The 12,116-nt window shown below is 40.9% G+C and overlaps 3 protein-coding genes across 3 annotated transcripts; 1 reads left to right on the forward strand and 2 right to left on the reverse strand.

The window, feature by feature from the left end:
* Window positions 1-328: 328 nt before the first annotated feature.
* Window positions 329-1,492, reverse strand: LOC131429012 (uncharacterized). The gene has a single exon (XM_058593068.1). It carries the CDS (start codon window positions 1,490-1,492, stop codon window positions 329-331), a length of 1,164 nt encoding a protein of 387 aa, XP_058449051.1.
* Window positions 1,493-3,060: 1,568 nt separating this feature from the next.
* LOC131429013 (uncharacterized) lies at window positions 3,061-4,230 on the reverse strand. The gene has a single exon (XM_058593069.1). It carries the CDS (start codon window positions 4,228-4,230, stop codon window positions 3,061-3,063), a length of 1,170 nt encoding a protein of 389 aa, XP_058449052.1.
* Window positions 4,231-5,861: 1,631 nt separating this feature from the next.
* LOC131429014 (uncharacterized) lies at window positions 5,862-7,031 on the forward strand. The gene has a single exon (XM_058593070.1). The coding sequence runs from the start codon at window positions 5,862-5,864 to the stop codon at window positions 7,029-7,031; it is 1,170 nt and encodes a 389-aa protein (XP_058449053.1).
* The last annotated feature ends 5,085 nt before the right edge of the window (window positions 7,032-12,116 follow it).

Below are 12,116 nucleotides of genomic sequence, written 5' to 3' on the forward strand. Positions count from 1 at the left end.
TCCTTAAATTGCCCGACGTTTCGGCCGTTTTTGATGGCCTTTTCAAGGGAAACTGTAAAGTTGTGTTTTTATTATTGTCAAAAAGAAGGTACAAAAAAGTTACATGAATACAAATACTACAAACATATTTTAAACTCACTTTAGTCAATTCGTTTTTGTCGAGTACGTTGATTGCCAACGGTAAGAAGTTTAACAATTTTAAACGGCTTTAATTGCTTCGCGGATATTTGCATTTGGTAGTCGATAGCAGTCACAGACTCTCTGGGTGTACACTTGCTTGACAACGGTCAGTAGAAATTTGGTGAACAAACTGATGTTGCTTGTGTGCTTAGTGAGACACGTGATCCACAATCATTTTGCTCTCTGTTGTGCCTCTTTTTCGGCGACTAGTGGTAGCTTTAATTGTGTGTAAAATGCCTGCGTAGATAGTGTTGAGTCCGTCTACATCGGTACGGTGGTTGATGGTATTGGTTGTGTTTGTAATATGGCACATCTCGAGTATGGGTAGAGATGACGATCGGTAGGTTCTGTCGATGATTTTGGCTTGTGCTGTATTAAACGTGTGATTGTGTTGGATCATATGTTGGATCAGGGCAGTTTTTTCCCCAAGATTGTGTTCATCGTTGCTGTTTTTACCAGCGTCTCTCAGTTTGTGGTACTGATTTATGTTGCTGTTATGCCCATAGAGCCTTGTTTTTAGTTGATTTCTTGTCATGCCGATATAGCACATATTACAGTCTTCACATGATATACTGTAAATAACGTTTGATTGAAGCATGGGGTCTATTGGATATTTGGTGCTAGGAAGAATGCGGGCAATGGTTTTGATCGGTTTTTGCGTTATTTTGACTTGAGGATAATCTGCTTTGAGAATACTGGCTATTGTCGTACTTAGAGAAGGAATATGTGGTAGTGATCTGTAGGTAAAATCTATGTTGTTGTTTATGCTGGAGCCGTTACTTGATGGAGTGTCAGTTATCCGTTTTATGTTGTTAGGGCTATTGTTGCGAGTCATAAGCCTGTTTATTAGTGATGTTGGATAGTTGTTGGTGCGAAGATGATGGAAGATTACATTGCGCTGGAAATTATGGTCTTGACTCGTGGAAAGACTGGTCACTCTTTTTATAAAGTTTACGGCGACGTTTATTTTCATTGATAGCGGATGAAACGATAGAAAATTAAGAAGTCGGTTCGATGAGATGGGTTTGGCATACCACATGGTTGACATTGTTTGATCTGATTGTCGCGTTACTATCGTGTCTAAAAATGGTAGTTTGTTGTTAGATTCTTCCTCCTTGGTGAATTGTAAATGTGGATTGTATGAGTTGAACATATCGAGTGTATATTGTACTTTGTCCTTGGGAATAGCCATAAACAAATCGTCGACGTATTTACGTATCACGGGAATGTCAAACGGAAGTTGTCTGGTTGCTGTTTTCAGAAGGTTTTCCATGACGATATCGGCTAATATGGGTGATAGGGGGCTACCCATGGCAGTACCAAAAACTTGAATATAGTGTTTTTCTTGAAAGCGAAAATAGCTACTTTTTACACAAAACTCGACCAGTTCGAGAAAAAGGTCTAAGTTTATGTTGGTGTAGTTTTTAATATCATTCCAATTCATTATGATATCGTGTGTGATTTGTTCAATCGGTATATTTGTAAACAATGAGACTACATCGAAGGAGACCAGAATATAGTTTGGCGGTAAGGTAATTTGATTAATGTAGTTAACGAATTGGAAGCTGTCAGAGATATTGTACTCACTCTTCACTGATTTCTGTAGAATGTTGGCTAAGTATTTCGATAGTAGGTAGGTCGGCGCCGTGATGTTTGGAACTACCGGTCTGAGTGGCAGATTAGGTTTATGAGCTTTGGGCTGTCCATATATACGGGGGCATATCGATGTTGTTGATTGTAGCAGTTTTACTGTTCCAGTGTCTATTAATTTTAAGTTATGCAATCTGGTGATCAGCATATTATTCTGTCTCTGAATCGATGGTGTGGGGTCTTTTGGTACGAATTTGTATGTTGGGTCCTCCAGCAATGTGGTCATCTTCTGGTCGTATTCGTCTTGGTACATTATTACGGTACGGTTACCTTCATCAGCCTGGAGGATTAAGATGTTTTGGTTCTCAGTTAAGAACTTGGTAGTGGTGGTGGATGCGTGTTGACAAAAATTATAAAGCGGGGTTTGATGGTGGTTGTATTTTGATTTAGAAATATAGTTCTGAATTTGTGTTGCAATTTGACATCTGTTACGATCCTGGAGTGTACTATCTGGAGAAAGCCGTAGTATGGATTCGATATCAGCTAGCATATGGTAAGCATCCAATTTTGTAAAATGTGTGTTGAATTTCTACATTTAGAATGGCTTTCTTGAAACGATCTGTGATTCTTTGAAGTTTATTTGTATATGGACTGCGTTCCTCAAGCAGTGGATGAATGCACTTAAGTGAGTTCACTATATGAGCTGGGAAAATACCTGTTTTGCGACACTGTATTAGAAAATCTTTTCGTACTATCATGTTACACTCCTTTTTGTTAATCTGCGCATATGTTTTGAACAGTTGCACTGTATCGTGACCAAAATTGTTTTCAATCAGCATAAAGAAGCCGTTGTGTATGTAAGCCATATTGAGGTTATGTATGATGGTTGTAACGACTGGAAGATGAATTTATATAAGTATTGACGGCTTTCTCAGTCCCAAATCACTAGGCAAACGATTTAATCCTTAAATTGCCCGACGTTTCGGCCGTTTTTGATGGCCTTTTCAAGGGAAACTGTAAAGTTGTGTTTTTATTATTGTCAAAAAGAAGGTATAAAAAAGTTACATGAATACAAATACTACAAACATATTTTAAACTCACTTTAGTCAATTCGTTTTTGTCGAGTACGTTGATTGCCAACGGTAAGAAGTTTAACAATTTTAAACGGCTTTAATTGCTTCGCGGATATTTGCATTTGGTAGTCGATAGCAGTCACAGACTCTCTGGGTGTACACTTGCTTGACAACGGTCAGTAGAAATTTGGTGAACAAACTGATGTTGCTTGTGTGCTTAGTGAGACACGTGATCCACAATCATTTTTCTCTCTGTTGTGCCTCTTTTTCGGCGACTAGTGGTAGCTTTAATTGTGTGTAAAATGCCTGCGTAGATAGTGTTGAGTCCGTCTACATCGGTACGGTGGTTGATGGTATTGGTTGTGTTTGTAATATGGCACATCTCGAGTATGGGTAGAGATGACGATCGGTAGGTTCTGTCGATGATTTTGGCTTGTGCTGTATTAAACGTGTGATTGTGTTGGATCATATGTTGGATCAGGGCAGTTTTTTCCCCAAGATTGTTCATCTGTTCATCGTTGCTGTTTTTACCAGCGTCTCTCAGTTTGTGGTACTGATTTATGTTGCTGTTATGCCCATAGAGCCTTGTTTTTAGTTGATTTCTTGTCATGCCGATATAGCACATATTACAGTCTTCACATGATATACTGTAAATAACGTTTGAACGAAGCATGGGGTCTATTGGATATTTGGTGCTAGGAAGAATGCGGGCAATGGTTTTGATCGGTTTTTGCGTTATTTTGACTTGAGGATAATCTGCTTTGAGAATGCTGGCTATTGTCGTACTTAGAGAAGGAATATGTGGTAGTGATCTGTAGGTAAAATCTATGTTGTTGTTTATGCTGGAGCCGTTACTTGATGGAGTGTCAGTTATCCGTTTTATGTTGTTAGGGCTATTGTTGCGAGTCATAAGCCTGTTTATTAGTGATGTTGGATAGTTGTTGGTGCGAAGATGATGGAAGATTACATTGCGCTGGAAATTATGGTCTTGACTCGTGGAAAGACTGGTCACTCTTTTTATAAAGTTTACGGCGACGTTTATTTTCATTGATAGCGGATGAAACGATAGAAAATTAAGAAGTCGGTTCGATGAGATGGGTTTGGCATACCACATGGTTGACATTGTTTGATCTGATTGTCGCGTTACTATCGTGTCTAAAAATGGTAGTTTGTTGTTAGATTCTTCCTCCTTGGTGAATTGTAAATGTGGATTGTATGAGTTGAACATATCGAGTGTATATTGTACTTTGTCCTTGGGAATAGCCATGAACAAATCGTCGACGTATTTACGTATCACGGGAATGTCAAACGGAAGTTGTCTGGTTGCTGTTTTCAGAAGGTTTTCCATGACGATATCGGCTAATATGGGTGATAGGGGGCTACCCATGGCAGTACCAAAAACTTGAATATAGTGTTTTTCTTGAAAGCGAAAATAGCTACTTTTTACACAAAACTCGACCAGTTCGAGAAAATGGTCTAAGTTTATGTTGGTGTGGTTTTTAATATCATTCCAATTCATTATGATATCGTGTGTGATTTGTTCAATCGGTATATTTGTAAACAATGAGACTACATCGAAGGAGACCAGAATATAGTTTGGCGGTAAGGTAATTTGATTAATGTAGTTAACGAATTGGAAGCTGTCAGAGATATTGTACTCACTCTTCACTGATTTCTGTAGAATGTTGGCTAAGTATTTCGATAGTTGGTAGGTCGGCGCCGTGATGTTTGGAACTACCGGTCTGAGTGGCAGATTAGGTTTATGAGCTTTGGGAATGCAGTCCATATACAAATAAACTTCAAAGAATCACAGATCGTTTCAAGAAAGCCATTCTAAATGTAGAAATTCAACACACATTTTACAAAAGTGGATGCTTAGAACGACAATTAAATCAAATACAGCAAAAACTTGTACATTCTACAAACAGCGACATTGCATCACGGTTTATAACAACGCAAAATGAGTCGTTCAAACATCGACAAGAAACACAGCAACGTAGAACCAACGGTAAACTTGCGAAATCGCTTGAAAAAACGCATTCACCTGACAATGGTGCGCCTACGTTCAATCATAAAGCAATACTCAATGCCACCACAGTAACAATTCCATCAGACACTATGACACTGTTCAGCCTCGGACCTAAATTCTCTCTACCAGTTACAAATATCACCGAAGTTTCATTATACCATATGCTAGCTGATATCGAATCCATACTACGGCTTTCTCCAGATAGTACACTCCAGGATCGTAACAGATGTCAAATTGCAACACAAATTCAGAACTATATTTCTAAATCAAAATACAACCACCATCAAACCCCGCTTTATAATTTTTGTCAACACGCATTCACCACCACTACCAAGTTCTTAACTGAGAACCAAAACATCTTAATCCTCCAGGCTGATAAAGGTAACCGTACCGTAATAATGTACAAAGACGAATATGACCAGAAGATGACCACATTGCTGGAGAACCCAACATACAAATTCGTACCAAAAGACGCCACACCATCGATTCAGAGACAGAATAATATGCTGATCACCAGATTGCATAACTTAAAATTAATAGACACTGGAACAGTAAAACTGCTAAAATCAACAACATCGATATGCCCCCGTATATATGGACAGCCCAAAGCTCATAAACCTAATCTGCCACTCAGACCGGTAGTTCCAAACATCACGGCGCCGACCTACCAACTATCGAAATACTTAGCCAACATTCTACAGAAATCAGTGAAGAGTGAGTACAATATCTCTGACAGCTTCCAATTCGTTAACTACATTAATCAAATTACCTTACCGCCAAACTATATTCTGGTCTCCTTCGATGTAGTCTCATTGTTTACAAATATACCGATTGAACAAATCACACACGATATCATAATGAATTGGAATGATATTAAAAACCACACCAACATAAACTTAGACCTTTTTCTCGAACTGGTCGAGTTTTGTGTAAAAAGTAGCTATTTTCGCTTTCAAGAAAAACACTATATTCAAGTTTTTGGTACTGCCATGGGTAGCCCCCTATCACCCATATTAGCCGATATCGTCATGGAAAACCTTCTGAAAACAGCAACCAGACAACTTCCGTTTGGCATTCCCGTGATACGTAAATACGTCGACGATTTGTTCATGGCTATTCCCAATGACAAAGTACAATATACACTCGATATGTTCAACTCATACAATCCACATTTACAATTCACCAAGGAGGAAGAATCTAACAACAAACTACCATTTTTAGACACGATAGTAACGCGACAATCAGATCAAACAATGTCAACCATGTGGTATGCCAAACCCATCTCATCGAACCGACTTCTTAATTTTCTATCGTTTCATCCGCTATCAATGAAAATAAACGTCGCCGTAAACTTTATAAAAAGAGTGACCAGTCTTTCCACGAGTCAAGACCATAATTTCCAGCGCAATGTAATCTTCCATCATCTTCGCACCAACAACTATCCAACATCACTAATAAACAGGCTTATGACTCGCAACAATAGCCCTAACAACATAAAACGGATAACTGACACTCCATCAAGTAACGGCTCCAGCATAAACAACAACATAGATTTTACCTACGGATCACTACCACATATTCCTTCTCTAAGTACGACAATAGCCAGCATTCTCAAAGCAGATTATCCTCAAGTCAAAATAACGCAAAAACCGATCAAAACCATTGCCCGCATTCTTCCTAGCACCAAATATCCAATAGACCCCATGCTTCAATCAAATGTTATTTACAGTATATCATGTGAAGACTGTAATATGTGCTATATCGGCATGACAAGAAATCAACTAAAAACAAGGCTCTATGGGCATAACAGCAACATAAATCAGTACCACAAACTGAGAGACGCTGGTAAAAACAGCAACGATGAACAGATGAACAATCTTGGGGAAAAAACTGCCCTGATCCAACATATGATCCAACACAATCACACGTTTAATACAGCACAAGCCAAAATCATCGACAGAACCTACCGATCGTCATCTCTACCCATACTCGAGATGTGCCATATTACAAACACAGCCAATACCATCAACCACCGTACCGATGTAGACGGACTCAACACTATCTACGCAGGCATTTTACACACAATTAAAGCTACCACTAGTCGCCGAAAAAGAGTCACAACAGAGAGCAAAATGATTGTGGATCACGTGTCTCACTAAGCACACAAGCAACATCAGTTTGTTCACCAAATTTCTACTGACCGTTGTCAAGCAAGTGTACACCCAGAGAGTCTGTGACTGCTATCGACTACCAAATGCAAATATCCGCGAAGCAATTAAAGCCGTTTAAAATTGTTAAACTTCTTACCGTTGGCAATCAACGTACTCGACAAAAACGAATTGACTAAAGTGAGTTTAAAATATGTTTGTAGTATTTGTATTCATGTAACTTTTTTGTACCTTCTTTTTGACAATAATAAAAACACAACTTTACAGTTTCCCTTGAAAAAGGCCATAAAAAACGGCCGAAACGTCGGGCAATTTAAGGATTAAATCGTTTGCCTAGTGATTTGGGACTGAGAAAGCCGTCAATACTTATATTAAAACTAGGGTATTATCCTTAGGGTAGTTGCGAATTCTGGTCACAATGGTCGATTCTGGCAGATTCAGTCTGCAGCTGGTGATCGGCAATGGTCGGTGGATTAAATATGACACTAGTGTCTTCCAGATGACGATTATACGTTTCAATGGGTCCGCGGGAAACACCCCCAGGTCACAGAGACCCAGAGGGTGGCCCGCATGTTGGTCATCGACTGAAGCAGTTTTCCCGTGGGCGATGATGTTGCCTAAGAGAATGAAAGAAGTATAGAGAAGTAATTTTGTGGAAAACGGGGTGAAAAAGGGGGTATGAGAACGAATGACTAAAAACGATAAAGATCTAATTAGTTGACATCAAGATGGTGGAGAAACGGAGGAATGGGGAACGAAAAAGTTAGTGACAGCAAAAAATCTTGTTATTTTCTGCAGAGATTGTGGACAGGCGAGGGATTTCGGAAATCGGGCGAATGTTAGTCTCGAACCTGTATATGAAGATTATTCTCCGCCTCGACAAAAGAGAGGATACTACGGATTACACTTGTATATTAATGTGTTTGAGGTAGTGGTTTATGAGAAGCATATATAAACTATCCCGACTCGCCAACACATCCCGAACCGGAACATTGGGTGGTCTACCTCGGACCCTAAGCAATTCCAGTAGCTCCGACCTGACGTCGCGATACTCTACGCACGACCACACGACATGCTCGATGTCCTGATAACCGTCGCCACAGGTGCAGAGACCGCTATCTTTGAGCCCAATACGCCGGAGATGTGCTTTGAAAGTGTAGTGATTTGACATGAGCCGCGACATAACACGAATGAAATCGCGACTCACGTTCATCCCCCTGAACCAAGGTTTCGTCGATACCTTAGGGATAATGGAGTGTAGCCATCGACCCAGCTCGCCATTGCTCCATGAAGTAGGCCAACTTTCGAGAGTTTTCTGACGAGAGATGCTGAAAAAATCATTGAAGCATATTGGTCATTCATAAATATCACCTTCTAATGCGCCCACCATAGCCAACGAGTCTGCCTTTTCATTGCCCGGAATGGAACAATGCGAAGGGACCCAAACTAACGATATCGAATAAGACCGTCCAGATAAAGCTCTCAAGTGTTCCCATATTTTCCCCAGAAAATAGAGGAGATACTTTCCTGGCTTCATTGCCCGGAGAGCTTCTATTGAACTTTGACTGTCCGTGACAATGAAGTAATGGTCTTTGGGCAAGGTGTCAATGATCTCAAGAGTGTACTGAATTTCAGCTAATTCTGCGACGTAAACTGAAGCTGGATCACTGCGGTGATGTTTTGATTGAAGATGCCGAAGCCTGTGACTCGTTGATGTTTGATCCGTCAGTGTAAAACATCTTTTCACAGTTGACTGTTCTAAATTTATTATAAAAAATATTGGGGGCCACTACAGTGGAATCAGAAGTATCCAAGAAATGAACACGGTTGGGAACAAATGAAGAAGGGTTAATATTCTGAGCCATGTAATCAAAATACAAGTACATAAAACGGGTCTGAGAATTGAGCTCGACAGGCCTTTCGAACTTTTCAATCACCATCGGATTCAAAACATCGCATTGGATTAGCAATCGATATGAGAGATCCCAAAATCGATTTTTCAACGGTAAGACGCCCGCCAACACGTCGAGACTCATCGTATGAGTTGACTGCATGCAACCTAAGGAAATACGCAAGCAACGATACTGGATTCTTTCCAGCTTGATGAAATGAGTGTTCGTCGCGGATCGGAAGCAAAAGCATCCGTATTCCATCACGGACAATATAGTTGTTTGGTACAACCTGATTAGGTCTTCTGGGAGGGCACCCCACCACGATCCGGTTATCGTACGAAGAAAGTTGATTCTCCGTTGGCATTTTTGTTTCAGATACCTAATGTGACATCCCCAGGTGCATTTGGATTCGAACCAGACCCCGAGATATTTAAATGTGAAGACCTGAGGTGTGGTTTTACTCCCTAGTTGAAGCTGTAATTGTGCTGGTTCTCGCTTCTTTGAAAATACAACTAGCTCAGTTTTCTCCGTAGATAACTCGATACCCTTTTGAAGAGCCCATGTCGACAAGTTGTCGAGGGTATCTTGTAATGGTCCTCAGCAGCTTTGGGTCCTATAACAGAAACAACGCTGTCGTCGGCAAGTTGTCTAAGCGTGCAGGATGTGTTGATACATTCATCAATGTTGTTTACGTAAAAATTGTATAAAAGGGGGCTTCGGCATGAGCCCTGAGGAAGACCCATGTAGCTGAATCGTATTGTAGACAAATCACCATGCGCGAAATACATGCGTTTCTTAGACAATAGATTATTCAAAAAGTTATTCAAAATTGGTGAAAGGCCAAGCTGATGCAGCTTCTCAGATAAGATATTTATTGAGACTGAATCAAAAGCTCCCTTGATGTCAAGGAAAATTGATGCCATTTGTTCTTTGCGAGCAAATGCCATTTGAATTTCTGTTGAGAGCAACGCAAGACAATCGTTCGTTCCTTTGCCCCTGCGGAAACCAAATTGTGTATCTGAAAGCAAGCCATTAGTCTCCACCCATTTGTCAAGACGAAAGAGAATCATTTTTTCGAACAATTTTCGGATGCAGGAAAGCATAGCAATCGGCCGATACGAATTGTGATCGGATGCTGGTTTTCCTAGTTCTTGGATGGCGATCACTCGCACTTGTCTCCAGTCGTGTGGGACAATATTACCCGTAAGAAACTTGTTGAATAAATTCAGCAAGCGCCTTTTGGCAAGGTCAGGGAGATTTTTCAACAAAATGAATTTAATTCTGTCTAGCCCCGGGGCTTTATTGTTACACGACAAAAGTGCGAGTGAGAGCTCTACCATCGAAAATGGTGTTTCGTTTGTATTTGATGTCGTGGCGCGGGTGATCTTCTGTTCCGGAACAGAGTCTGGGTATACTTTTTTAGCGAAATCGAATATCCAGCGGTTGGAATATTCCTCGCTTTCATTCGTGGCGTTTTGGTAGCGCATTCGTCGGGCTGCGTTCCAAAGAGTGCTCATCGATGTTTCTTTTGATAATCCGTCAACAAACCGTCGCCAATAACCAAGTTTCTTAGCTTTGACTAAGTTCTTCATTTGCTTGTCTAACGCCGCGTAATTCCGAAAATTATCGGGTGTTCCATTTTTTCTGAACTTTTTGAACGCTAAAGATCTTTTCGCTTTGAGTGATGAGCACTCTTTGTCCTACCACGGGTTAGGAGGACGGATGTTTGTTTTCGCGCCGGGTACACGTTTCGTCTGAGCTTGAATCGCAGTATCGAGAATCAAGCCAGCCATAAACAGGTACTCTGCCTCCGGAGGAAGTTCTTGTGATGTTGCTAGTTTTTCAGACAGCGAATTTGCGTAGTATTTCCAATCAATATTTCGTGTGAGGTCATACGAAACATTGATTGTCTACGATGGTCTTAATCCGCAGGCGATTGAAATTACGATAGGTAGATGGTCGCTACCGTGGGATCGGGGATCACCTTCCACGTGCAATCCAACCGTAGCGAGGTTGAGCATAATGTTAAATCCAGCGCGCTTGGTCCTGCTGGTGGTGCGGGAATCCGTGTCATTTTTCCGGTATTCAAAATAGTCATATTGAAGTTATCGCAAAGATCATAGATCGCGGTTGATCTGTTGTCATCATGAAGACAACCCCATCCCGTACCGTGAGAGTTAAAGTCTCCTAAAACTAACGTTGGCACGGGAAGAAGCTTCGTGATATCGCTAAGCCAGCGGTACCCAACCGTGGTTCTTGGTGGATTGTAGATGGAAGCAATGCAAAGGTCCTTGCCTTTCATTGTGACATGACATGCGACAACTTCAATACCTGGTATCGATTGGAAGTTAATTCGATAGAAGGAATAGCACTTTTTGATCCCCAAAAGTACTCCTCCGTAGGGATCGTCTCGATCCTGGCGAATAATGTTAAAATCGTGGAAGTTTTGGGATACATCAAAAGTTAGCCAAGTTTCGCACAATGCAAATGCATTACACTTCAGGTTATTCACAAGAATTTTAAAAGAATTCATTTTTGGGATGATACTACTACAATTTCACTGTAAAACAGTGATTGAATCCGTAACCTCGGTGGATGAGTTAGCCATCGAAGGATACGATCGCTGAAAGAAGGGGCCATTTTGCAGTCAACTGCTTCAAAAAAGATCTAGCTGTAGTTATCAAAGTCATAAACAGGCTTTTAAGAGGAACAGAAATATTGAAGGTGTTAAATATCCAGTTCACAACATCAGAGAATTTTATGAGCCCAGCAACCAGCTGGTTCTCTGTTGGGTTTTCAGAGGCACTTGGTGATTTTGGTGTCCCGGGAAGTGGTGGGAATTCCTTCTCAGAATTGAGTTTTCCGAGACCAGGAGCTGTTTGCTTCGGAGCTTTGTCTCCACTACCTATAAACATTAATGTTGGAGGGACCGCCGAAGATGAACCTCCCAATGGGTCGTCAAACTCGCTCTCGTCAGTTGACAAGCATGTATAGATATTCGTTGATTGGTTAGGGGGGGGGGGGGGGGGGTGGCACTCTTGAGCATGTCAGCAAAGGAACGCTTGGAGTGTTCCTTAAGGGAACGTTTCAAACCATCCTTTCGCGCTTTGTACGCGGGACATGCCATTAGGTCATGCGAACCCTCCTTACAGTAAAGACACTTTGCAGTACCCTTACCGCAGGA

The sequence above is a fragment of the Malaya genurostris genome, chromosome 2 (genome assembly GCF_030247185.1).
Source record: "Malaya genurostris strain Urasoe2022 chromosome 2, Malgen_1.1, whole genome shotgun sequence".
NCBI lineage: Eukaryota > Metazoa > Arthropoda > Insecta > Diptera > Culicidae > Malaya > Malaya genurostris.